The 26,284-nt window shown below is 36.7% G+C and overlaps 1 protein-coding gene across 1 annotated transcript in view; it reads right to left on the minus strand.

The window, feature by feature from the left end:
• Window positions 1-315: 315 nt before the first annotated feature.
• Window positions 316-26,284, minus strand: part of LRIG3 (leucine rich repeats and immunoglobulin like domains 3) — a 64,597-nt gene continuing 38,628 nt past the window's right edge. The window contains exons 5-19 of the mRNA XM_072655233.1: window positions 25,529-25,672; window positions 24,381-24,524; window positions 23,865-24,008; window positions 23,286-23,429; window positions 21,164-21,244; window positions 19,085-19,156; window positions 16,750-16,821; window positions 15,610-15,773; window positions 9,714-10,034; window positions 8,575-8,856; window positions 6,759-7,211; window positions 5,565-5,720; window positions 3,935-4,078; window positions 3,549-3,824; window positions 316-2,081 (exon numbers count right to left, since the gene is read on the minus strand). Coding sequence (XP_072511334.1) covers window positions 1,852-2,081; window positions 3,549-3,824; window positions 3,935-4,078; window positions 5,565-5,720; window positions 6,759-7,211; window positions 8,575-8,856; window positions 9,714-10,034; window positions 15,610-15,773; window positions 16,750-16,821; window positions 19,085-19,156; window positions 21,164-21,244; window positions 23,286-23,429; window positions 23,865-24,008; window positions 24,381-24,524; window positions 25,529-25,672 — 2,827 coding nt within the window. The 3' untranslated portion in view covers window positions 316-1,851. The remainder of the gene's footprint in view (window positions 2,082-3,548; window positions 3,825-3,934; window positions 4,079-5,564; window positions 5,721-6,758; window positions 7,212-8,574; window positions 8,857-9,713; window positions 10,035-15,609; window positions 15,774-16,749; window positions 16,822-19,084; window positions 19,157-21,163; window positions 21,245-23,285; window positions 23,430-23,864; window positions 24,009-24,380; window positions 24,525-25,528; window positions 25,673-26,284) is intronic.

Genomic DNA, 26,284 nt, shown 5'->3' on the forward strand with positions numbered 1-26,284 from the left:
TCTGGAGGCCATGTTTCTGGATTATAAACAACGAAATTCTAAAACTCACCTCCATTAAGGAGGGAAACCTTTTGCTTCCAACTTTCCCTCTGAAAAGCATTTCTACGATGTGTACTAGGCCAGCAGCTGCTTTCCATTTAGTTTCAAAGAAGCTTGAGAAGAACATAAATTTACACCTTCAAAGTACTAAGGCTTAAAAATGTGCATGTGCTGTATTAGTAACTTTTTTGGTATAAATAAATAGATCTTTGGCAAGAGGTCTGATTTTTGAACTTTAAAAAACACCAAAAATTTACCAAACAAAAACAAAAATCATGGTTTCTGAAATTATCAAATTTAATGAATTACTTCTTTTAACCACTTCCACCTACTGAAACATACTTTGTAAAACACAGAAATACATTCATTTTTCACATCGTCTCCTTTTCCCATTTCCACACCCAAATACTTGTTCAGTCATGTTCAACTTTTTTTGACACCATTTGAGGTTTTCTTGGAGAAGATACTGGAGTAGTTTGTCGTTTTCTTCTCCAGTTCAGTTAGAGATAAGGAAACTGAGGTAAATAGGGTTAAATGAGTTGTCTGGGGTCACACAGCTAATAAGTGTCTGAGGCCAGATTTGAACTCAGGAAGATGGGTCTTCCTGACTTCAACCTCACTGATAGAAACCAAATATTTTAATTAGACCATTTTCCTTGATTTGTTGACTAAATCTTCCGATAGTTTTAAGTACTAGAGTTAGTATTTGGTCTTCAGCATAAGTACACTACTGCCAACAACTTCACCTCAAAACTCTAGGAAACCATGAAGAACCCTGTGGTGGATATACAGATGTAGAATCATTTAGATAAGACATCTCTTTCAAGAGATACCCTACACATTTAGAAGAGGGAACGAGGATGCGCAGTAGTGATAAAGTTTTGAGCCTCAAGTCAGGCAGACTTGAGTTCCAATCTGGTGTCATACACTTCCTAGTGTGGCCCTGGGCAAATCATTTAATTTCTGCCTGCCTCAGTTTCCTCATCTGCAAAATGGAGATAAAATAGAAAGAAATGCAACACATGACCACTGTCACCTCTCTAGATGTAATAAGATGATGAATGTAAAAGTGCTTTTGGAAAAGTAAAAAACTGTACAAACACAAGGTGTTGGGGTACAGCTTAACCCATGTCATAAAGGCATTGGTGGGAGAGCAAAGTGCTTTTGGCCATTTCTGCTGTCTTACTACACACCCTTCCTCAACAAACCTCTATCATGTATAGAGACTCATTAATGTAGCAAATATAATACTCATTCATTCATGAGGTGGAAAATATTTGGAATAAAAATTGGTAAGGATGAGTTCCAAAGACAAGTTAAAAAGAAAATTGTATACAGTAATTCATATTTCTTTTTATCTGCATGGACTTTGGGACCACAAGGACACACACTTAATTGCATTTCCTGTGTGGAAAAAAGATTGAGCCACCTCCATTCCAAGAATGGATAAGACTGTGCTGTTTTTTAAAAGGCTTTAGTACTCATTTTCAATAAAAAGAAATCTGGCGTTATAAAAATACATAAAATAGTCATGATATTTATACCATTAATTTACAAAAGATACAATTTTGCATAAAACAAAGCTATAAAATAGTTTAAAATGATATTCTTAATGAAAGTTATTCCCTGTATAAAATTTTATAACATTTTTGGCAGTTTTTTAAAATTTCTATAAATAGGCATTTTGGGGTATCCTTTAAAAATTCAGCTTCCTTTAAAGTCATAGGATTTTCTTTCTTTTAAATAAAAGTCTGCTTGAGGTAGTATGTTAGCAAATGCTTTGGTTCCACTCAATCATCAGTACCAGTGCAGCTATGTGTCCAGGTCATAAGACTGAAAAGTAGGAGTCCTGTAGCCTTCTAAGACCTGTTTATAGGTATGCATGTGATTTTCTCCTTGAAAAACTGTCCTCTCTCTCCCATCTTCTTCTAATTCAGAGGAAAAGTCTTGGGAGTCATGAGAGTTCATATGTAAAGTTTGGGGCTGTCCACAGCTTGAAAAAGCATCCAGTTGAGGCTTCCCAAGAGGTTTTCCAAATGTTCCTGTAATGAAGAACACATATAAACAAAAAATGATTATGATAATAAATTCTCCTACTGATGCAATATGGCTCTGAATCATGGAACTCCATGACCTTAGAAGAATCAAAATTGTGGGTGACTTAAAGGGAAATGAAAAGATGTGTGTGTGTGTGTGCACGCGTGCGTGTGTGTGTGTGTAGATACAACAGACTGCCAATATTAACTTATGTTCAAAAAATTCCATGACAGGTAACTTCACAGACAAGGATGTGGGATAAATAAGTATCAAGAAGTAAACTCAACAGATAGAAAGCCCAAGTGTTAGACTAGTATCCTTAATAAATGAAAAAACGAAAAATAAATGAGCAGAAGACCTCCAGTATATTGGAAACCTTCATGGAAGGGAAATGGAAGGACAGGGTAAGGAAGCCTGGAGTACTTGGGCTCTGAACTTGTGGAAGAAGTACTTAACCAATGAAATCCTAGATCCAGCTACATAATTTATATTTACATAAGCCTTTAAGATTTAAACATTCAGAGATTCAAATTTTTTAATTTAATTTTTTAGTTCAAATCTCCAAAATAGGAATTTTCAGGGACTTTACCTCTGCTGTGATTAGTAGGCAGACCATATGGGTAGGGTACCTACATATCGGAATTTAAGAAATTAGGTATGTTTTCCATCCTTCCTTATTCTCACCCACTTAGTAAATGAATAAATGTTTTCTCTTTTCTCATCTTCCATTAATATCTGACTACACGTAAAACACTAAAACCTACATCTTACTGCCTTACAGTTGCTGATCTTTTCTTGGCGCTTGAAGGTATTTTCTGCCAGAAGGGACCCAAACTTGTCCTGCTTGCAATTCTTGCTAGGTAGACACATTGTTTTCCACCCTTTCTCTGTGGGTTCACTTATTAACTACTAGACATCCCAAACCACAGTCATGCTACACACTCGTCTCCACCCCAAAGCACTTTGTAGCCCAAAACCACTTTTTCCACATGGCTGAAGGGCTGAGCTCCTAAGCCACTCCCTAAACTCTCATCTCTTTGGGGATACCACACACAGTGCTTCCCAGAAAGTTCCTAAAAGCAGTCTCTCAAATCTAGATTAAGAGTATAACAGTAAAAAAGAAACAAACCTCTCTCTTTTGAATCTGCCTAAAAGAATATTTACACTATCACAAATGAATTTATTTTCCCATAAATTCATGATAATGCAAAAAGCATGCTAGATTTGCTATTAAAATTCTGCTTCTTCCTTATACTACCTTTATGAACTTGGACAAGTCACTTAGAGTCCTGGGACCTCAGTTTCCTGAGCTGTCAAAGAGCAGTTTGAATTAGATACTCTCTAAAGCACATTCCAGTTCTAAATATATCATTCTTCTTCACAAGTCTGGCATTTACGTTTTCTGCTGTGTTCCTGGCACATAAGCGAAAGACATTACTCTCCTAATGGCTTAACTCAGCTGAGAAACTCACCCAGAAAAGCATTACTGGATGCAGTAGATGATGGTTCTTGGATGGTATGAAAATCCACAGCATTTTTATTTTGAGACAAGCTTTTGATCCCAGGTCCTTCATTTTGAATGTAGATAGAGTTGACTAATTTACTCATGGGAGATGGCGTTCCAACATTACTTATATTTTGGTCACAGGATTCCTCTGATGGATGTGAACATGGGTAGCACTCTTTCTTCTTTACATAAGTAGACTCATAATGATCCAAGCAAGCATTTCTTGGGTCTGGGCTGCAAACTTTTTATAAGTTAAAAAAAGGCAATTTCAATTCTGAGAGTTAGCACTGCTAGGGATTCCAAGGAGAGTCATGACAGTTCAATCTTGACTTGAACTATAAATCTACATACCTGGGCGGTAGTTATCAAAAGAATCAGAGCCATAGACAGTCCCCTTCAGATACCCAGTTCCTGTTGTTCCAAGGTAGTGGCATAAGAATGGATCTGTGACACCTTCCATGTCTGTTTCACTGCTATTATCCATATGACAAGTACCTTGAAATCAGAAAGACATATATCATGATCATAATCATAGCTACCATTTATATAGTGCCTATTATGGGCAAGGCACTGTGCTACATGCTTTACAGCCTTTACAATTATCTCATTTGATTGTCACAAAAACCGTGTGACATGGGTACTATTATTATCCCCATTTTACAGATAAGAAAACTGAGGCAAACAGACTTTTTTTGAAGTGATTTGCTCAGGGTCACACAGCTGGTAAGTGTCTGAGGCCAGATTTGAACTCAGCAGATTTTCCCAATCCCAATCCTGGCATCCTATCCCCTGCAGCACCTAAATCAGTCACCTACCTACAAATAAATATTTTCCTACTTGTGGGTTGTTTTTTTCTCCAGAGAAGAAGAGACCATTTTGGTTAGGTAATCACAAATAATACCTCTGTTGTATCGTTGGGGCAAATTTATGACCAATTCACTTCAAGTCAAAGAAGAATGATAGGATGAGATTGTTGAGTAATTAGCACTGATCACAGATTTAGAGCTGGAAGAGACACGCTATCTAGCACAATCCTCAGTTAAGAGATTTGTCTGAAGTCATTGACGGCTCAGTGGCATGATCTGAACCCAAATCTCCTTACTCCAGGCCATGCTACCACCCTGTTTCCTCTGATGAAAGTCGAGTCAGAATCAGTTTTTTCTTAATAAAAGAATGTTACAAATCCAATGTGTTAGTAAGGGGTTTGATACATATTAGCATTTCCTCTAAGATAAAATATGAAGTCCTGGGTTTGGCACATATAATCCTTCCCAGTCTGGCCCCAGCCTACCTCTCCAGACATATTACTCATTATTCCCTTTCACATATTCTGTGTTCTATCCAAACCGAATTATTTTCCATCCCTGACACACAATATTGTATCTCCTGTCTCTGTGTCTGTGTGCAGCCTGTCCTTTAAATTTCAAATTTACTGTCTCCTCACCTCTGTCTTTTATCATTCCTCATTTCCTTAACAGTTCAGCTGAAAGGTAACCTCTAACATGACACCTTTTGGGATACCCATAGCCTCCTCTTTTCTGAAATTAATTTGCATTTGTGGGGCATATATTCTGTGTTTATTTGTATGTGTAAATACTGTCTTCTTCTAAAGAACAGAAGCTCCTTGAGGGATGGGATTGAATCATTTTGTTATTCTCATTGCTTACTACAGAAGAGGGGCTTAATACATGTTTAGTAACTGACACTCTCATTTAAACAAGCAATAGCATGTGGTCATAGCCTAAAAAAGATTTACAATTATAAAAGTAGGGACTCTCAGTGTTGCATGAAGGAAATCATGTTCATTTAGTCTACTTGTCTTGGTGTAGACGGACACAATGAAAGATTTCCTAATAGAGGAAGGAGAAAGATTATGTAACTCAGCTTCACACCAATGACCTTGGGCTGGGTACTAAATCTGTGCACTTCAGTGCTTGGTAAAGCATTTAGTCTGACATCCATTTTTATTTCAAATACCTACCATTGCTGTCACGTTGTAAAAGATAACCACCTCCTGAAGATGTGATAAATTGGTGATGGCTCCCATTTTCTGATGAGCCGTACCCATCCTGTCTTTCAGCTAATGTTCCCTGGGATGACAAATAACTTGGGATATCAGCTGGTAGATTTGTTTCATCTGTGATAAAAAAAATACAGCACGGATTAAAAATACATATTTTACATGACATTATAATTCTAGCATAATATGGCATATTATATATAATATACATAAATACAGTGATGTGTAATTATGTATATTATAAATAACATAATATCTAAAATACTAAATACGGTTACAAAAGCCTGTTAATCTCTATCTGAACAATGGTCAATATGATGATGATTTCTAAACTTTTAAATACAGGTTTAATGAAATGAGGACTGAGTTTTTCTAACAAAACTGGTTTAGACCAAGTAATTCTCTCTTGAGCAAGCTAAGGGGCTATGATTATTTAAAGAATAGGATCTGATTTAAAAGTTAACCTTAGATTATCTCACCTAATCTTATAGTCCCCTTCCTGAAAAAAAAAATGCTAAATCAAATGAAGAGTTTCCTTTCCACACAACATAAACTAAAATTACAGGATGTAAATGTATAATAAGCCAAAATTAAATCTTCCCAAGCAAAGACCACAGAGTAAGAGTCTGATAAAAGACTTTAAGTCTTTATGACATAGTTAAAGACCCTCCTATATTGTGATAGCAATAGTAAGAAAAAAAAACTATTATGCTTTTCTTTCAATGTGTACTTGGAAATGTTGTGTTTGTCCTTTGTTCTTAAAGAGGACCATGACATCAGGAAAATGATGACATGACTTGAAATTGACTTTGATTTGAGGAGGAAGGGCTGTGCAAGATCACCAGCCTCACTTTCTCCTCCTGAGCCATCTGGGTCCAGTGGCCACATATTCATCATGATGACCTGAGATGACCCAGGATGCCATGCTTTGAAATGTACATGAAAGTCAAACAGATCTGGGTTGGGAGTAGGGCAAAGGATAATGGGAAAGATGCCATTTTTCACTGATCATATTTCTACAGACTGAAACAAATGAGTCACCCTTCTGACTGAACGAGACATAGAGATACACAAATATGCTGGGAGAAGAAAATTACTCCTGAACCACAAACACACATGACGGCCGTACCTAGTGCCAAGCTTCTATTTACGCACCTGTGTTTGTAATGCTGCAATCTTCATTCCTCCTCCTTGTGTGGTATATGATGACCACCCACACTAAGGAAGTGCCCACCACACAGCAAACCACTGCTATGATCACAACTCCCACGGTGGCCCATCCATCATCGTCTAATGATGGGGCAGCATTCTGGGGAGAATCGCAGGTGGGAGTGGGAATCACACTAAGACGAACATTCCCTCTTTCAGTTCCGAGTGTGTTAGACATTTCACAAGTGTACTTCCCAGCATCCTCCATATCTGTGTCCACGATGATCAGCAGCTGATTTCCCGCAGCAAAAAAGTGCCGTTCTGTTACAATCAGAGGACTGTCATCTTTAGTCCAGTTCAGCCTGGGTGGGGGGCTACCACCAGCAATGCACTGTAAGACAGCCGTCTCCCCTTTGGTCACAGCGCGATCCAATAATGGTCGCAAAAATGTTGGAGTTTCTGAAATGACATTTGGTTGTTTATTTTTTCCAGTTTCTCATACATGTAAGTTTTCTATATCACTAGATCAAGTAAGAAAATTTATTTTAAACTAAAATTTGAAATTTGTGACATTCAACAACGGATGCATTTTTAAATGCTTATTTCAGCATGAAAGTAAATGGTATCTGTTATATTCGTTATCCTTTCACCATTCACAGGCTAATGTGTATGAAGGTGGAATATGAATATAAGCTTCAACTCATTTTTTTGTGTTTTTTTTCTTTTTACTCCAAAGCAAGGGAAATGGAAACAAAGATGAGGTAAAAATCTTATTAATATTTGAGTTAAAATAAAGTAAGTTAATATTAGATCCATCTGTTGATTTACTATTAGAGGTCACATTTTAAATGGAAACTTTCTGCTGGGCAGATCTTATAAAGAAATACTGATAATGGTTTTTCATGATACTGAAAATAAATTCTTAAAGCCAATTATTTAATTTGGGGCTACTTTAGTTACTTCTAGAGCTACACTAGAATGTCTAGACGATCATCTTTTGTTCATATTTTACAGTACTATTTCTCACAGTCAGTATATGTTGGAAGTGGGCCTTGGATTCAGGTTTTTCTCATTCTCAGACCAACTCTCTAGCCATGTTGCCTCTTATGAGCTAGAATAATATTATTAATAAAAGCAGCTGACATTTGCATAGTTCTTGAAGGTTTATAAGGCATTTTACTGTAGAGATGAATGGACCATTTAATTCCATACTAGTTTCCACAACAGTTATGTGGAGACAGATTTGCTTTTATCTGTGCAGTCATTTTAGTCCTGTCCAACTTTTCTTGACCCCATTTGGAGTTTTCTTGGCAAAGATACTGGAGTGATTTGCCATTCCCTTCTTAAGATCATTTTTCAGATGAGGAAACTGAGGCAAACAAGGTCAAATAACTTGCCCAGGGTCAGTCAGCTAGTTAAGTTTCTGAGGTCAGGTTTAAACTCATGACGATAACTCTTCCTGACTTCAGGCCTGGCGCTCTATCTACTATGTTACCTAGCTGCCCTCCCTGTTAGTTATTAGTCAACTACTTCAACTCTGGGTTAACCTTTTATCATACAAAGCCACATATAATAGTGAAGATGATTTTTAAGAGACTGCACAGCACTTTAGAATAACACAACAAAACAAAAACAACAGCCAATTAACAAGGACTGCCCTCCTTCCTGGACAGAGCCCTTTACAATTGGTGGTATACCATCCTAAAATCTTTCCATCTGTGTCATTCTCAAGGATTCCTTGGGAAACTGCCAATTCATTGTAGTTCTGCACATGTTCAGTCCCACAGGCACGTGGGTTCAGAATCTTTAAGGTTCAACTCACCCAAGACAGTCAGTGTTGCATTTGCCGATATACTCCCAGCACTATTTTGGGCAGTACAGCTATAAACACCAACATCCTCTATTTTTACATCCACGATAAAGAACACGTCATCTTCTGGCATAACATGCATACGTCTTTCCCGAGCTGCTGGAAAGTCTGTGCCACCATCTTTCTGCCAGGCAATCTGTGGTGCTGGGTGACCAACAGCAGCACATTCTAAACGGGCCATCGCTCCGGCCCGGACAGTAAGGTCCATAGGTATCTTTGTAAATGAAGGAAGCACTAAAATTAGAGAGACATATGTTAGTCCTTCAGTCATGCTTGTAATCATTCCACCTCACATTCTGATCTTTTTTGCCTAGATTTAAAGCAATTTTACATATATATAGCCCTGTGATATAGTCAGGGCAGATAAAAATTAACTCCATTTTATAGATTAAAAAAGTATGCCCAGCAAGGTTAAGGGATTGACCCAAAGTTCTTTGGCTAGTAAGAGCGAGGAAGTAAGTCCAGGTCTTCTAACTCTCCCATTTAGAATTCTTTTAGATATTTCTTTTGCATTTTAAAGACACCCGAATTATCTGTTTGGCACAGAGAATATTTCTAAGGGCCATGAATGGAGGCTTCAAAGAGAAAAGATTTAGATTCAATATAAGGATAGACTCAACATAAGGAATCATTTCGTAACAAGCTAAGCTACCAAAAAGTGGAATGGGTGACCTGCCTGAAGATGTTTCCCACTGCAAGAGATCTTCAAGAGAAGTTTGGAGGAGCCCTTACTGTGGATGCTGGAGAAAAGATTCTCAGTCGAGTATAAGCGAGATTAGATGACCTCTGAAGGCCCTTTCAAATCTGTGATTCTGTCATCTGATTGTTACCCAAAACGTCATGATTCTAAGCTGGATTTATTTTCTTCTCTTAAATTCACACTCCTTTCTGTACAGTTAGCTACAAAGATCTATGTAACAAGGCTAATATAAATGGGAACACGATGACAGTAAAACAGTGACATTAGTCATTTAAATCACATCAAGATATTCCTAGTTAAGAGTGAGAATGACAAGAAAAAGGGAAAGTGGCAGACTTTTCTAAAATAATTACATCTCTTTAAATGCAAAAGGAAGAAAAGAATGACATACTATTTACAGTGAGCTTGGCCTTGACCGAGTATGACGAACCAAAGTGATTAGAAATGACACACTGATATTTCCCTTCAGTGGTAAATTGGACATTGCGCAGCCGAAGAATGGTGGTGTACTCCATCACTTCACCTCCCTGGGCCCGGAGGTGTGCATAATTTTCCATTTCAGCATCATGGAGTAGCTCGTTATCTTTTTTCCAGGCAAATGTCATTGGAGAGTCACTGCTACTGGCAGCAGAACAGATAAAACTCAAGTTGGACCCTTTAATTGCTGACTGGGTCTCTGGCTGGACTGTGATCTGGGGTTTAGGAAAATCATCTATCAAAATAAAGAAAGAAGAGAGGCAAAAATTAAGAACTTAAGTGTCCAAAGATCACGAACTACTCAAATACGTATACCAATGAAATATCTATGGAGCAGGTTTTTCCATGTATGTCTTTGAATTCAATCAATGAGCCAACATTTATTAAGCACCTACTATGTGCCAGGCACTGTGTTAAGGACTAGGGATACAAAAAGAGGCAAAAGATAGTCCCTAGCCTCAAGGAGCTTACAATCCAATGGGGGGAAGACAACATGCAAGCAAACAAATATGTAAATGTGTGTGTGTGTGTGTGTGTATACACACAAAGTAAGCTAAAAACAGGAGAATATGAACATAAGAGAGGGAAAGTATGAGAATTAAGAGGGGTCAGGAAAGGTTTCCTGTAAAAGATGGGATTTTAGTTGGGACTCAAAGGAAGGTGGGGAAATCAGCAGGTGGAGGAGGAGGGAGAGTGTTTGAGACAATGAGGACAGCCATTAAACAGCCACCTGCAAAAAGTAGATGACAGGCTACAATACCTTCATCTGAAGGCAGAAGAGATTAGACCTTTTTTTTTTCAATCAACCAGTAATAACTTACATTTGTGAAATTCTTTGACATACACTCTCACTGGACCCTTGCAATCGCCTTTTTATTGTTTTTAGAAGGCATCTAGTTGGGACAGTGGATAGAGTGTCAGGTCTGGAGTCAGGAAGAATCATCTTCCTTAGTTCAAATCTGGCCTCAGACACTTGACACTTTTTCCTTCGGTTTACACTTATATAATGCTTTTTATATACATAATCTCATTTGATCCTTGCAACAGCCTCAGGAGGCAGGTATTATCATTAATCAATCAATCAACAAGCATTTCAGAAGCTCACCCTATGTGCCAGGAATGGCGCTATATGCTCTCAGGCAGACACATAGCTAGTCAATGCCTCCAATTTCATCTAACTACTTAGAACCTAAGCCATTTACCACCTTTCTCTGATACTCCATGGTAAGAGCATGCACCTTTATGGCTATCAGAAAACATGTAGCCAGCCCCTTGATGCAAATAAGTTCACTTTATATAATTTCAAGAAAGAAAGTAGCTAAGAAACTGCTCTGAAGTCATGGCTACCATTCCTAGTGTCTCCAGTCTCCTAGAGCCATACTAGCTATTATGATCTCTGTTACATGAAGTTAAAAGCAAATAAAAGCAGATAATTTGTCTGGTGTGTTAACAACTGGTTCCACATCTTATAAAACCTGAACTGACACCACATCCAGTCATTTAGGCAGACCATCACTTAAACAATAAGCGGACTGCCATAAAAGAAATAATAAACCACCTAACAATGGTCAGATAAGTCATCTCGGCAGGGAGCTTTTCAAACTGAATCAATCATACTACTCCAAGGTACTATCAGGGAAACACCAAAACTACAGTCATGCAGCTCTTCATTATAAGCAGCTATTTTCAGTTTTCTGCTTTTCTTCCCTCCCTGCAAATTAACTTTCTGAACTTAAATTTCCCAGGAATGTCTAAACCCCAAAGAGAATACTCTTGATTAATCCAAATCCCCATCCTGTGCTTAACTAGTCTGGGGCTCTAATAACTCAGTTGCATTTAAATGCAACTCACAATGGCTTGTTGTAATGGAGATTAATTTTTCCTGACAAATAGGGATTTGATCCCTCTTATTCATACCTGAATCAATGTTCAGATATACGATGAGGAACTATCAGAAAGGTAATTTCATATTAATGCAAAGTTCATTTAGTCATGTTTTCACTTCGAATTGCTTCATTAAGTAGTTTAGGACTGAGTTGTGTCCATTGCAAGCCTATTTCTTTCTCATTATTATTCTTTCTTCTTGAGTTTTCTAAATTCTTATCTTCTCTCTGATGAGTTGACGGTTTGACACGGACAGTTGACTGAGAACTAACTCCCGTATCAACAGGAAGTCTTACCTAATCTCTGGTAAAATATAATGTTTCATTTTTTGGATAATATTATTTGGTGTTTGTCATGTCTGGTACCAGGAGAGTTTTTTTTAATTTAAATAAAGTGTTGCTGATCTAGTGAAAGCATGAGATTTCTGTTTAATGGCCTTCAGCTTCCCTTGTTTTTTCTTCTTTGTCTTATGGTAAATGAACAGCAGAAAGGATAATTGACTCTGTAATCAAGTTTAACTTATGTAAGTCAATCAACACACATACATATGTATATACACGTACACACATAGATATACATACGTGTATATATACAGATATTGATATACATATGTATATATATGTAAAACCCAGAGAGTGCCTTAGCAAGTAAACATGTGACTTACATGTCAAATGGAAATAATGGCTGCCAACGACAACACTCAGAACATAAACTTTTTTGGAAAATCTTACAAAGGAAATAGTGGATCATGATAAGCAATACTATCTCATTAAAAAAAGAAATAGTAGAGGGTAAAACCAGTTGAAAGAAAGCTTGGCAAGACATTCAACTAAGCAAGTCCTTTCAAGGGGATTTAAGGACAAAAAAATGTAAGGTGTACAATAAATAGATGAAACAGAAAAGATTTATTTTTTAAAAATTGTAGCAAAATTTTTTGCTATCATTGGAGGCAAAACCACCATGCTGGGACCCTAATATTATAGCCCTTTATGTGCTTATAGAGGAGGTAGAAATGGCATGAAAAAGAACAGAACTAGGGAAGGCAACTGGATACAACAAACTGGACAGAAGAGATCCTTCCTGGAGGCATCACAACTGTGAGGGCATTGTGGGACTGAAAAACAAGGCAACTAGAGGGAAAGCTATGAAGGGCATAGAAACAAACAAACACACTAACTTAAAGCTTATTAACACAAATAAAAGGCAACAGAATAAAAAAAAAGCATCAACAACTGCCAACGTATGCTTTTCTGGTTGAGTGATGTCAGTCATGTCTACCTCCTCACCTTTAGGGGTTTTCTTGGCAAAGATATTGGAATTCTTTGTCATTTCCTTCTCCTGCTTTATTTTACAGATAAGGAAAATGAGGCAAACAGGGTTAAGTGACTCTCCCAGGGTCACAAAGACAGTTTCTGATTTGAACTCATGACCATGAGTTATCCTGATTCTAAGCCCAAGTGCTCTATCCACTGTGACAACTACTTGCCCTGATCTCTGTTTACTCTTATTAAAAAAAAATTATGGAAGGATGTGTTTGTTGAAGGCATCAGAATGGCACAAGCAGGCTTGTGGAAGCCATGATCAACAATATGCCACTTTCCTCCTATTTCCTAAATGACTTCAAGATACAGAAAATGTAAGATCTCATGGTGCTCACTGTTTGATGAATATGAAAAGAAAAGGTACTTAATTGTAATAAAATAAAATGCCATGCCACCTTACAGGTTTAAGGTGACACTCATGTCTACACAAGATTCCTTGAAAGACATAACAGAAACGACCTTATGCAATGACCCCCCGATCCTAAACATCAAGTAATACATAGTGTTCTCCACAGTGATGGATCCAGTGTAAAATCCAAGCCGAAGAGGGATAGCCTGTGGAAGGCAAGGTACTGCCAATGCTCATGTTTGTGGATGACATTGTGCCTAGTATATTCAAGTCCCAGCACAGTGCAAAACTTCCTAAAGAAAAATGGAATCATTCAAAGGAGTTGGATCTATACATCCACATAGGAAAAACAAAGTGGATAAAGCATGTCTATTGCCCTGATTATAACATGTATTTGGATGTGTAATATATAGGGCTTGTCTGTCAGCCTATCTATCTATTTTAGGGAAAGGCATTAGAGATGGACGAAAAGTTGTAAAATGACAGACTAGATTGCTTTTGGAAATTCTATTTCCTATGGAATGACCTGAAGCTTTCCATGAAAGCAAAGGTCTGCCATCTTTTTAACACAAAAATCCAGTATTGTTATACAGCAACAGAACATGGAATATGGCTTCCAGAAACAAAAAACAAAAACAAAAACAGAGAGAAACAGAGCCATTAAGGAATTGTATGATAGGAAGTGGCCATGTGGCAAGTGTGAGGGATGACAGGTGTACACCAGTGCGTTCCACTGGTACCTTCAAAATACCAAGAGAAAGCAATGAAGGTCTCCAGCATGGTGGTAAGACCCCTACTCTTACCTTGTGGTGAACTTAGGATGTAAATGACATAAAATAACACACAGTGGGCAGACACTAATGGTTTACAATCTGTATCACAGCAGGAAGTTTCCAAATTGAATATATCACAGGGACATTCGACTACTCACAAGTGCACATTAAAATTTTGATTCAGCTTTCTCTGATAGACTTGGGCATTTCATTGATTAGCAATAACAAAGAAGGTACACCCTCAAGGAGAAAGGAAATAATTTCTGCCCCATCCATGACATTTCTCTGTCTATAAGACAGATGTAATTCCTGTCAGAATTTCTCTCATATAGGTGTTGGGTCAACAAATACCTATCACTTTATCATATATTTAACACATACCTCATCCCATGTCCAAGAGGATGACAATTCAGGTTCTGTCTGATGGATCCCACCAGCCTAACCCCCGGAATGGCTACTAAATCATGGTAGATGATGTGATTTTATTTATGTACGCAGGAGTCACAAGGGGTCCCATTACTTTGTACGTAATAAGAATTCTATGCTAAGAGAAGATGGATTGGCCACATATATTAAGCTATATATTTTGTTCATATAGCAAGTATGAGGGGGTGATAGGTGTACTCTTAATAAACATTGAATTAATTTGAATTTTTGACCAAACTCAATCAATTTTAGGACAAGGAGTCTTTTATACAGTATAAGGTTTCATTCTAGGTAACAGAAATTTCTATATTAAACTTACATCTACATTTTCATATATACTCATTTCTTAGTAACAAAAACTGACAACTTTAATGTATTATCTAATTGCATGAAATATTAAATTGTGTATATATATGAATTTACATATATATACACACACACACATATCTGTATAAATAAGGGAATATATTATGTTTATTATATACTGATAAAATGTGTGTATAAACATATCTTATGCATATATGTATGTGTATGTATTTTATGTATATTGATATACACATGTAAACGTACATCTATATGTATATATAGACAAGCATATGATTTTAATTATGTAAATGTATATCTGTAGGTACACATATGTATGTGTGACTGTATACTTAGGTATATACACAAATATATATACATTTAAATACACTGAAATGTATACACAGACATATTTGTATGTATACATTTAATATTTCATGCTCACTCCCATCTTCCCACAAGTTTCTGTACAAGTTTTGTATGGCGTTTTGGGGCATAGGGGGGTTATGGCTTCGTACAATTAATTTGTAAGCTTTATTCCATCATGTAAAGACAGAATAAGTGATATTTTTAAAAACAATTAAACCTTCCTCCCCATCTGTAGAATAAATAAAAGATAGAGTCTGGTAATCCATCTCAAGGTGGTAAAAAAAAAATAAATGAACTGGTACAAGCAAAGAAATCATTTTGCAAACCTCATTCTTAGATTGGGCAGGGAACACATGACTAGGATGCGAGAAGAGTCAGACTCACCACAGACAAAGCCATCTGGACTCACAGCAAAAATACTTCTCCCTTTTAGCTGCTGAGGATGGGCACAACTGGCATTAACTGAATTCTGAAAGTTATTTTCTGCCACCCACTGTGGAAGCCACTTGAGCTGGCAATCACACAGAAGACTCGATGTATTTAAATGCCTGAGGAGAGTAATTATATTTGAGTTTTTCTCTATGAAATACATATCTCTGCAAGCCAACCAAATGCAAATAAATAATAACAAACAGATACATTTTAAAGCTGAAAATGCATATCCCAAATTAGTAATTTTCTACAGGTCATCTCCACAACGATGCAACATGTGTAATTCATCTTTTCGGCCCCCTGACTTGCTGTAAATACTAACATTACAAAAACTCACTACAGAGAACTTCTGCCTACAGCCATGTGTGGCCTAATATATTAGAATCTACAAAGTCAAACTCAGGAATCTAGCCAAGTCAAAGCAACTGTTTCAATCATCCTCCCTTCAAGTCCCCACCTCTATTTCTTAGGTGACACAATCATGTCTCAAAGCATAGACAAGTATGGGTGAGTGGTGACCTGTATCACTGGAGCGAGTAGCCACAGTAATAAAGAACAGATTGGCCAAAGTATTTCTACATACTGTAGAAGTAATAACATTAAGAATGTGGCTATCAAGTCCTGTTATCTGAAATAATGGTGAGAGGCAGAATGTTTAGACCTGTGATTTTCCCGGTAAGGAAACTCCCTCTAGTCAGTATAGGCAAGTCAGCACTTTCTCTGCAACTTATGGTCATAGCGAGTTGCCTAGGTTACCAAGAGATTAAAATGATTTATCCAGAGTTCCTGAGACACTTATGTATCAGAAACAGGACCTGAACCCAAGGCTTCAAGGTTTCAAGGACAGCTTTCTCTCCATCATGCCATGTTGCTTCTTATGATCCAGGATAGTAATATTACAAGGGGGGAAAAGCAAGCCAACAAATAAGCAAAAAAAATAAAGTAAAATAAACAGTTGACATCTGTGTAGCTCTTTAAGGCTTTACAATGTACTTTAGATACACTATCTCACTTGATCTCATTTAAATTCAGTGGCATCGCTTATACTCTATGTACTACTCAGAACAATCTGAAAAGAAAACAAAAGCTTACAATTCTTGAAGTTTCTTCATTTGTGAAAATGTGTTTCCTTGTAAAGACATGATGGCGTTGTTGCTCAGGTCTCTGAAAAGAGGTATACACAAAAATAAATATGGTGAATCAATGAGGATTCCTAGTAAAATTCTAGAACGGATCAGGTATTGTTTCCGAGCACTTAGGAAGTCAGGGAAGCAAGGGTTCATTAAGAACAAGTCATACCAGACATAATTTCCTTTTATGGATGAGGTTCCTAGACTGGCATATCACAGTCATCTCACAACAATTGTGTATCTTGCCTTCAGCAGTCTTTGACACATTATTAAGGAATCATATCTGAGGTCATCCTGTCCAGGAGGACACTGAGACACAGAAAATTTTCTTGACTTGCACAAGGATACACAGTGAACAACACCAGGAATGAAACTATGGAAACTATGTCCTCTAGCTTACGTCTGGTACTCATTCCACTGTGCCACCATGTTGCCTCATGTATAAAGTATAGAGATGGACTGAATAAATAGATGGCAGTATGGGGATTCCCAAGTGGAATAACAAAGAGATTAGTTTTGGATTCAGTTCAATATCTTTAACAATTATTTAGACTGAGAAGGTCAGATTCTCAAATTTGCAGACAATTCAGTTTGTTATTTTGGGGGCGTTTTACAATCATGCTTGGCTCTTCATGACCCCATCTGGAGTTTTCTTGGCAAAGATCCTAGTGTGGTTTGCCATTTCCTTCTCCAGCTCATTTTATAGATGAGGAAACAGAGGCAAATAATTGGGTTAAGTGACTTGCCCAGGGTCCCACATCCAGTAAGTATCTAAGGTCAGATTTGAATTCAGGAAGATGTCTTCCTGACTGGAGGGCAGGCATGCCATCTACTGTGCCACCTAGCTGCCCCAAAACAAAGTTAGGCATTGGTTATGATTTAGTGGATGCCAAAATTGTTATCTAAAAGAAAAGATATCAACAAGCTAGAACAGTGGGACAAAATAATGAAAAGGAACAGGACTAAATTTAAATTACCTATTTTTACTGAGAAGATGAGGGAGGCATGATTAGATGCTACTGATTTAGAACGCAACTAGGTGATTTTAACAAGACTACAATCTATGCATGAATCAATAGTGTGCTAATGGCAGTCAAGAAGTAATGCGATCTTAGATTTCATTAATTTAGCATCCAAAGAAAAGGAGATAACAGGGTACTACTTCCAATGTCCTCTTCAAACCACATCTAGAACACTATGTGTTAAAGCGTGCCTGTCAAATTTTAAAGAGAATGACAAGTCAATGTATTTCCAGAGAAACATGAGCAGAATTAAGGAACTCAGAACCCCTCTACACATGGATTGCATGAAGGAACTGGGCACATTTAACTGGAGGAAGAGAACAGATAATGGGCATAATAAAGACCTTTAAAATACTTGGACATGTAAGCAGAAGAGGGCCTAAACATATTTTGTGCTGCTTGGCTTCAAAAGACAAAACAAGGACCAATGGATGAAAATGACAAGGAAGTGGATTCCAGCTTAAGATGAGGGAAGACTTCCTAACAATTTGAACTGAACAAAAGAGGAATGGACTTTCTTGAGAACTGCTATAGAATTCAGACAATGGTGTAGCTCCCAGTTTGGGGGGACTACAAACAAAGTGTTTTTTTTCTTAAAAATGAACCAAAAAGAGTTCTTTGCAGCTCTTTAGGCTTTGTTTGTGAGAGATGGACCTATTATTTCCAGCCTTTCGTTTTTAAGCAGGTTCAATTTTATTTGCAACTAAATTGCTGAGATACGGCATAAAAGAAGCTAACTACATGAACGTAGCTATACAACACAGAAGAATAAACAGAATAGTAAATTACTTTTTTGCAAATACCTCCCTCCCCTTTTCTTTTGCCCAAATTGCCTCCTACATTATATTGTTTGCATAGTAAAGTGAATCTGAAGAACTATCCCACAAAGGGGAGTAAATAAATGTAACAATCTATATTTCACTTATTTTCATATATTTTACCTTTTGTACAACATTCAGAAAAGGTGCATTTTAAAAAAGAATCTACATTATCACTCCTGGAAAACACATATTCTTATAACAACCTGGGGGAATAGCTTGAGCAAGTGGACAAGCAAATGGTTCCAAGATTCAGAGCTTGAAAGAAACTTATAGACCACTGAGTCCAAATACTCATTTTACAGAAAAACCTGAGGCCAGGAGATTTGCCTACAGCCATGATTTCATCATATTGTGAAAAATTGTCTCTTTCTGGGATTTTTCGTAACAATGAGTCAGAAATTTTGACTTTAAAAACGCCCTACAGAGAAAAATGAACATGATTCTTTTCACTTACAGATGTTCCAGTGCATCTAAGCCAGAAAATGCTTTTTTGGTAATAGATCGAATTCGATTTCCTTGTAGTAACCTGAAAACAAGTATGTTGCAAAATAGAGTAATAGTCAATAAAAATCATTTTGAGAATCCTAACCAAAATGCTTTATAAACTGTATCAAAGACTCAAACAATGTTCCCTAATTCCATTCTCAACACCGAAATAAACATTATCATTTCATCTATTGTATCTATGTTAATAAGTGTAAAATAATAAATAAAAGCAAAATAATAAATTTAAAGCAAAACAATAAATTAAATATTTTAATAAATTTGGTGTGGGCTCTCTCTAACATGATGATCAATGCTTAACAATTTTGGAAGATAGAACTTTCATGAATATAATTTTCCCTCATGCAAAGGCATCATATATCCATCTTGTGATCCTTTACCGAGCTGCTTTTTAAAAATCTTGCCGGGGGTGCCATAATTCTGCCCTATGACAATTAACTCCTTGATACTTTCTGAGTAATCACACTATGGATAAAGGTTGCAAAATGTTGAATTCATAACCTTTTATATGAATTCAATTCAATAGATAATATTAGATACTATTCAGTACTGACGATATAGCGATAAAAGACAACACTAATCAGCCCTAGGGGAGTTTATAATCGATATGAAGGCGGGAGGAAAGGAAGATAAGGCATATGAACTTATTTTTTAATGGCATTTAATTTTTTTCCAATTATATATAAAGACCATTTTTAACATTCATTTTTATAAGATTTTACATTCTGTGTTTTCCTTCTCCTTCCTTCTCTCCTCCCTAAGTCACTAAATAATTTGACTATGCATGAACTTTAAAAACAAAAGATAATCATGTGTGAAAATGTTGCTACTTTGCTTCATTTTGTGTGTGTATGTATGTGCATGCAGATATATGTAATAGAACCCAGTGATCCTCAGAACCTTGGACTAAGTACACTATGACTCATCACCTGCAGTACTTTGTTCTTTCAGATAATAAAGCAATCCTGGCATTGACCAGTGAGCCAGGATAAGGCACCCATGAAGCGGCGTTTGAAAAGAAAGAAAACTTATTTTCTCAAATTTTATTTTCCTTTCCTCTCTTCAGAACATGTGGCATGGAACTTTCTTTGGGACTGGCAGCAAGAGATTGCCAGATCCTGTGTGGTTCATAAAAGTGGCTCAGGGTCCCATAGATTGGGAGGGGGTGGTGGTGAGGTGATCTATTTGACTCTGTGTATGTGTGTTTGTGTGCATATAAATACACATGTACTTAAAAAAATAGGTAACAGAAATTCAGTTTCCAATACAATCTTCTTTCTCATTCTCTGTATATGAAGGTTGATGCTGACATGTAAAGTTCCCAATAAAAATATTTTTTTTTAAAAAGAAGAAAGTAGGGTCTACAGGCATATGCTACAAATAATTTCAGACTTGGACAATCACTCAGCTGCTAAGTGAAGGTGTGGGGTGATGGTACAGAAAAGAATTCATGGGGAACAATGGTACCAGAGTTGGGCCTGGATAAAGTAAGATTTTGATTTGCGGAGATGTGTGAGGTATGCATTCCACCACAAGGAAGGACCTGTACAAACGTCCAGAAGGTGGGAGGAAACAACTTACAATGCAGTTTTGTTTGAAAACAGTGTGTACTGGAGCAGTGGCAAAGAAGCCTACAAAAAGGCTAAAATGTTCTAGGAAATGAACATCTTGTAAAACAAAAGGAAATCACTGAATGCTTTTGAAGGAGGGAGTGGCCGTAGAAAGATTGTTTTGGTGGCCACAAGAAGCATAATATTCCCCATCAAATTATGTTCTAGAGATATGCACATATGACTAGGGAGAAGTGCTTCATAAATGCTACTGACACTGTCTTGTTTTGCACCTAACAAGGAGGAATATGAAACCCTCCCCAACTGTGTACAAAATTGTTCTGGGGAGAAGGAAGGGAAACATTAAACAATCAGTTGCAAATTAAGTTTCAGATGTTTAATTATGGTAATAATTTCATTTAATAAAAAATTTCTTTAGGCAAAAGATTGAGACAAGTCAGAAGAGAAATCAGACTCACAGCCTACGAAGTTTGTCAAGTCCTGAGAAAGCACCATTCATATCTTCAATGGTCCATGAGATTTCATTGTTTTTTAGATCCCTGTTGAAAACAAGGCACTTTATAATGAGGGGTGGAAGAAGTAACCCACATGTGTACTTCAAGAAGAAAATCTATGATCCTCAGAGATTTAGTCATCAATTAAGGCTATTAATTCAATGAACATCTACTATGTGTCTATGAAGTGTAAGGGGATACAAAAAAAACAAAACAAATCCTTGCCCTCAAGGACCTTACATTCTGCTGGTTATTATCATGTTAAATTTACTACATAAATGCAATAAAACTTGAATAATAATAATAACTTTGTGACATGGTAGATTCATTGTGGGACTTGGAGTCAGGAAGACCTGGGTTTGATTCTTGTCTCAGACACTTACTGAGTTATCCTGCAGAAATCACTTAATCTCTGCCTCTATTCCTCATCTGTAAAATGAGTATAATAGCACCTACCTCATAGGGTTGTTGTGAGGATGAAATGAGATAACCCATATGAAAGCATTTTGCAAATCTTAAAGTGTTATGTAAATGACGTTATTGTGCTTTATAGATAGTATCTCATCTGAGCCTTGCAAGAACCCTAGGAGATAGCTATTATTATCCTCATAGTATAGATAAAGAAATGAGGTAGACGTATCAGATGCCACGCCCAGAATCACAGAGATGCCAAGCAAGGCCAGCACTCCACCTACTATGTCAGACTCATAAGCACTAAAAAATTTCCCAAACCCTTTGACCAGAACAAAGTCAGTCAGGAGCCTCCTAGCACTCTGCCAATGTGGCTATATCCACATTAATGTTGTTTGTCTTTTGTTCTGAAGGAGGACCATGACATCAGGAAGATGATTCCATGACTTTTAAGTGAACTGGTTTTAAATGAGGGAGGGCTGTGAAAAACCACCAGTCTTATTTTTTCCTCTGGAGCCATCTGGGTCCAGTGGCAAGATATAGAGTAGAACAACTGGTGATGGTCCCTGATACAATGGGAGACTTTGGCCTTTTAAGCTGAGGTCTTTTCCAGGTCTCAATTTGACTAAGACAATTCCCATTCAGTAATTAAGGCTAGGTAAGAAATGAGGTAAAGAATGGCCTCTTTTACCTAGTCAAAAGAAAAAAATCAATCTGGGAGAGGAAAACCCTCAGGATTTCTAGCAAAAAAAACAGAACAATTGCTATTTACAATCACTCTGAGCCTTCAGGGCCCAAACAATGACCAAGTGAGGTTGGGGCTGGGATTTACTGTGAGCCAATCAATGAGAGCCAGAGTGATCTGAGTTTAAGGCATGGTCCTTAAGAAAGAAATCTAGCTGGTAAACCCCAAGATATCTTGTGAGCTTTCAGTGATCAAAATTTATATTCCTTTGGGCAGAGCACCCACTCTGGATTTGGGTTTAAGGCATGATCTTTCTTAAAGACCTTAAACTCAAATCCAGATGACTAGGTGAATACTAAAAATCTAGATGTTCCAAAAAGTTGGTTAAACATTAAAACCACTGTTCCAACCACACAAGCCAGAGAATGCCAAAGAATACAAAGTATCTTTCAATTAGCTAATGTTTCAAATAGTGAACAGAACAAAATGTTTCTAATGTGTAAGGAACAAAAGCAAATTATACAAGGTAAATTAACTTCAGATATTTACAATGGTCGATAAAATTAGTTTTATTTCCTTCTAAAGACGGAGGTGAATTTATACATATTGCTAATATCATATGATCCATCTTCCTTTAGTGGTCCCATAACATTTATGCCCTTGGTTATTTTTAAATCTGTAATTCTTTTAAGGAAAAAACTAGTGGATTTAAAATTATTTTCCTCTTGAGACATTTACATCAACTTCCTCGAGATTACAACAACTTTGCAATCACCAAGAACAATCTCATCATTGTCCTATTTAATCTTTTTAAGAAACACATATGGATACAGTGGATCTGTTTTAATGAAACTGATCTGGGAAAGATTAAGACACTATTTTTGAGGCTGTACACATTTCCTTCACAACAAAGAAAAGCTGCTTGGAAATAAGTGGGCACATTTAGGAACCAATTAAGTTCATGTACTGAACGCAAAATGTGTAACTTACAATGTCTGTAAACTGGAAAGCCCCCGGAAGGCACAATCAGCAATGTAGCTGACTTTGTTGTTTCCAATGTGGAGAGCATTTAGTAAGCTTAAGCCAACGAAACTTGAATCATCTAACCTTGCTAAGTGATTGAAAGTCAGGTCACTGCAAAGGCAAAATAATTGAATCAATGTTAATAACATGTTCCTTATTCAATTCAATACAATGCTTTATTTTTGCAAAAAAGCTATTATAACAATAATCCTCATAAAATTATCCTAAATAATACTGAGCTTGTGCATGATTTCTGATCCGAGTAAATTAAACAAATGAGATTCTTTTCATTTGAAAATGACCGTGGCAGTATTTCAGCACATGTATCACCACAATTAAATGGACACACTTGGCTTAAACTTTTCACAATACAACTGGGGGAGGGAGGGAGGAAAGAAAGGAGAGTGGTCGTAAGGGATGATGGGAGGGAAGAAGGGAGGGAAGGTGGGTGTTGTCACTTTGGAAACTTAGGAAAAGCTCACAGATCAACGTTAAGAAGCTCTTGTTTTGGCATGAACTCTGTAGTGAAGAGAAAATTCAACTCACAGCTCACTGAGTTTTTGGCAGAATTCCCAGGCATCAGAGCTAATCCTGTGAATGGCATTTTGGCTGAGATGGAGCTCCTGCAACATCAGCAAGCCATAAAGCCAGCCTTTCGTGATCTCTGTTAGGTTGTTATGGTCCAACTGCCTACATCCACAACGAGAAGCAAAGACAGTACTCAGATATTCATTTTATTATCTGCCTTGTCATATACATATTAGAGACATATTTGATTACAACAGAACATATATCTGTATTGTTGTTAGGTACTTGGGACCCAAGGATGCAAAAAAAAAAAAAAAAAGTTTGGTTAGCAAGAGATCAAAGGAGAGTAAAGTACATGTTTACAAATTCCTATTACTAGTACTTGAAAACAAAATAATCAAGAGACATTAAATATCATGCCCTCTGGAAGAGATCTGGAACACAGCTCTTAAGTTTCCTTCCAGCTGCAATAATTATCTTCCATGATTCTGGAATTGGGAATTCTAAAAGGAAACTGTGATCATTCACACTTACAAGATCTCCATGTTGCTAAGTCCCCAGAAAGCTCCATCCATAAGTCTGTTTATTCCATTTCTTTGCATTTTCAGTGATTTGAGGGCACCCAGTCCTTGGAAGGTGAGTCCATCCACTTTTTTAATCTTATTACGATTCAGCTCCCTGTAAGGAAAACGAGAGTTGCAAATTTAGTTTACATAATCAGAATCAGCAGGTATTATTTCACTATATAGACACCAATAAGAAAAATCTGTCCTTCACAAAAGGTCAATTCCAATTCTTTATTGAGGTCCAAACATGGTCCTGGGTTCTCAAAGGATGCTCTGATAAACCACAAACTTTGACAGGTCCTATAAATTTGATATGGGCCCAAAACAAGGACCAATCTAGACTGTTCCTGAAGTTTGGAGAAAGACTTCTCACTAAGTGATAAACATTCTGGCAAGCAAATCATGAAGCATCGACTAAAATTTTGACCGTGCATTGGTTGGAAAGGATGCCAATGATGAGGAAATCATGGATCTTTTGAGGTACTAAATATAAAATATTTGTATCCTTTGACTTCAGTTTAAATATCCAAACATTTTTATTGGAAAGAGTTTGTAAAAGAGGTAATTTCCTTTTGAAATCCCAAGTCAAATGAAATATTTTAATCATAACAAAATTCCATTAAAATAAAATTATTCCCTGATTTTAAAATTTTGGTCCACTGAGAACACACTCAAAACTACTTGTAACAATTCAAGATTGGCTCTGAAACTAAAACTCTGTAATCATTCCATATAGCCCAGTGAACCAAGCAAGTTTATCCTGTCAAGTTTTAGGTCATTGATTATTCTCTAGTTTTGAAAAACTCTACTTAAAAACAATAAGCATACATTAAAAAGATGCTTTCAGTTACTTAATTAAATATCATTGTTTATTTTTTAATAGGACTGGCAAGTATTCTTGTTTTCTTCAACAGGAAGACTTAAAATTTTTTTGTCTTTAGAACTGACAATAGTTATTCTTTAAGTTACAAAGTTACAAAAGTAACATTTGTAGCATAAGACAAATCGAAGGAAACAGTCTTGGCATCTAAGACCTTTTTAACGTAGTACTATTTACTCATAAACTCTGAGAACTGTCAAAGGCAGTTTCATAAATGAAAGGTATATTATACTTACAGATGCTGCAGATGAGGCAATTTAAACATCTTTGGAGGAATAGTCGAGATTTTGTTCCTATTAAGTTTCAGCACCTGAAGAGTGTTAGCCAAATTGTCAAAGGAACCAGCTTCCATGGATCTGATTGGGTTGCTATTTATATACCTGTTAAAAGTAAGTTTGGTAGGTGAATTTCACTTTTTATGGTTTTTGCCTGTGAAGGATTAAAAAAAAAAAAAGTCTTATCTAGGAGAATTCCTGTGGAGTTTAAGCCTACTCCCACTGGACACAATGGATATTTGCTAATTTTTACTGGTCTAAACTATCTTTATTATGGTACTAAGATTTTTAATTTCTATTACAGTAAATACAAACAGATGCAACTTATATAAAAGCTCTTTGGGATGCTCAACAATTTTTAAAGAAGGGATCCTGAGACCAAAAACTATGAGAACCACTAATTTGATGACCACTAGTCTAGCCTGATACTGGGTAAGTGGCAGACAACTGGGTGAGGAAGAAGTCTTACACTAACAACCTTTTGTAATGAGAGCAATCTGACACCTTGGAAAGCATAGAATAACATAGACTGTTCAGTACATTATACAAAGGTTGATACAACCAAGTGTAGTAGAGAGAATTCATTGAACTCTTAAGAAATTTTTGTGAAGATTTTTCCCACTCCCAAAATAGTATCCACCTGGATCCTGTAGTTTCCTATTAACCAAAAAGGGTTTCAATGTCTATAAGAAAATTATCGATTTCAAAGTTAAATCA

The sequence above is a fragment of the Notamacropus eugenii genome, chromosome 3, assembly GCF_028372415.1.
Source record: "Notamacropus eugenii isolate mMacEug1 chromosome 3, mMacEug1.pri_v2, whole genome shotgun sequence".
Lineage (NCBI taxonomy): Eukaryota > Metazoa > Chordata > Mammalia > Diprotodontia > Macropodidae > Notamacropus > Notamacropus eugenii.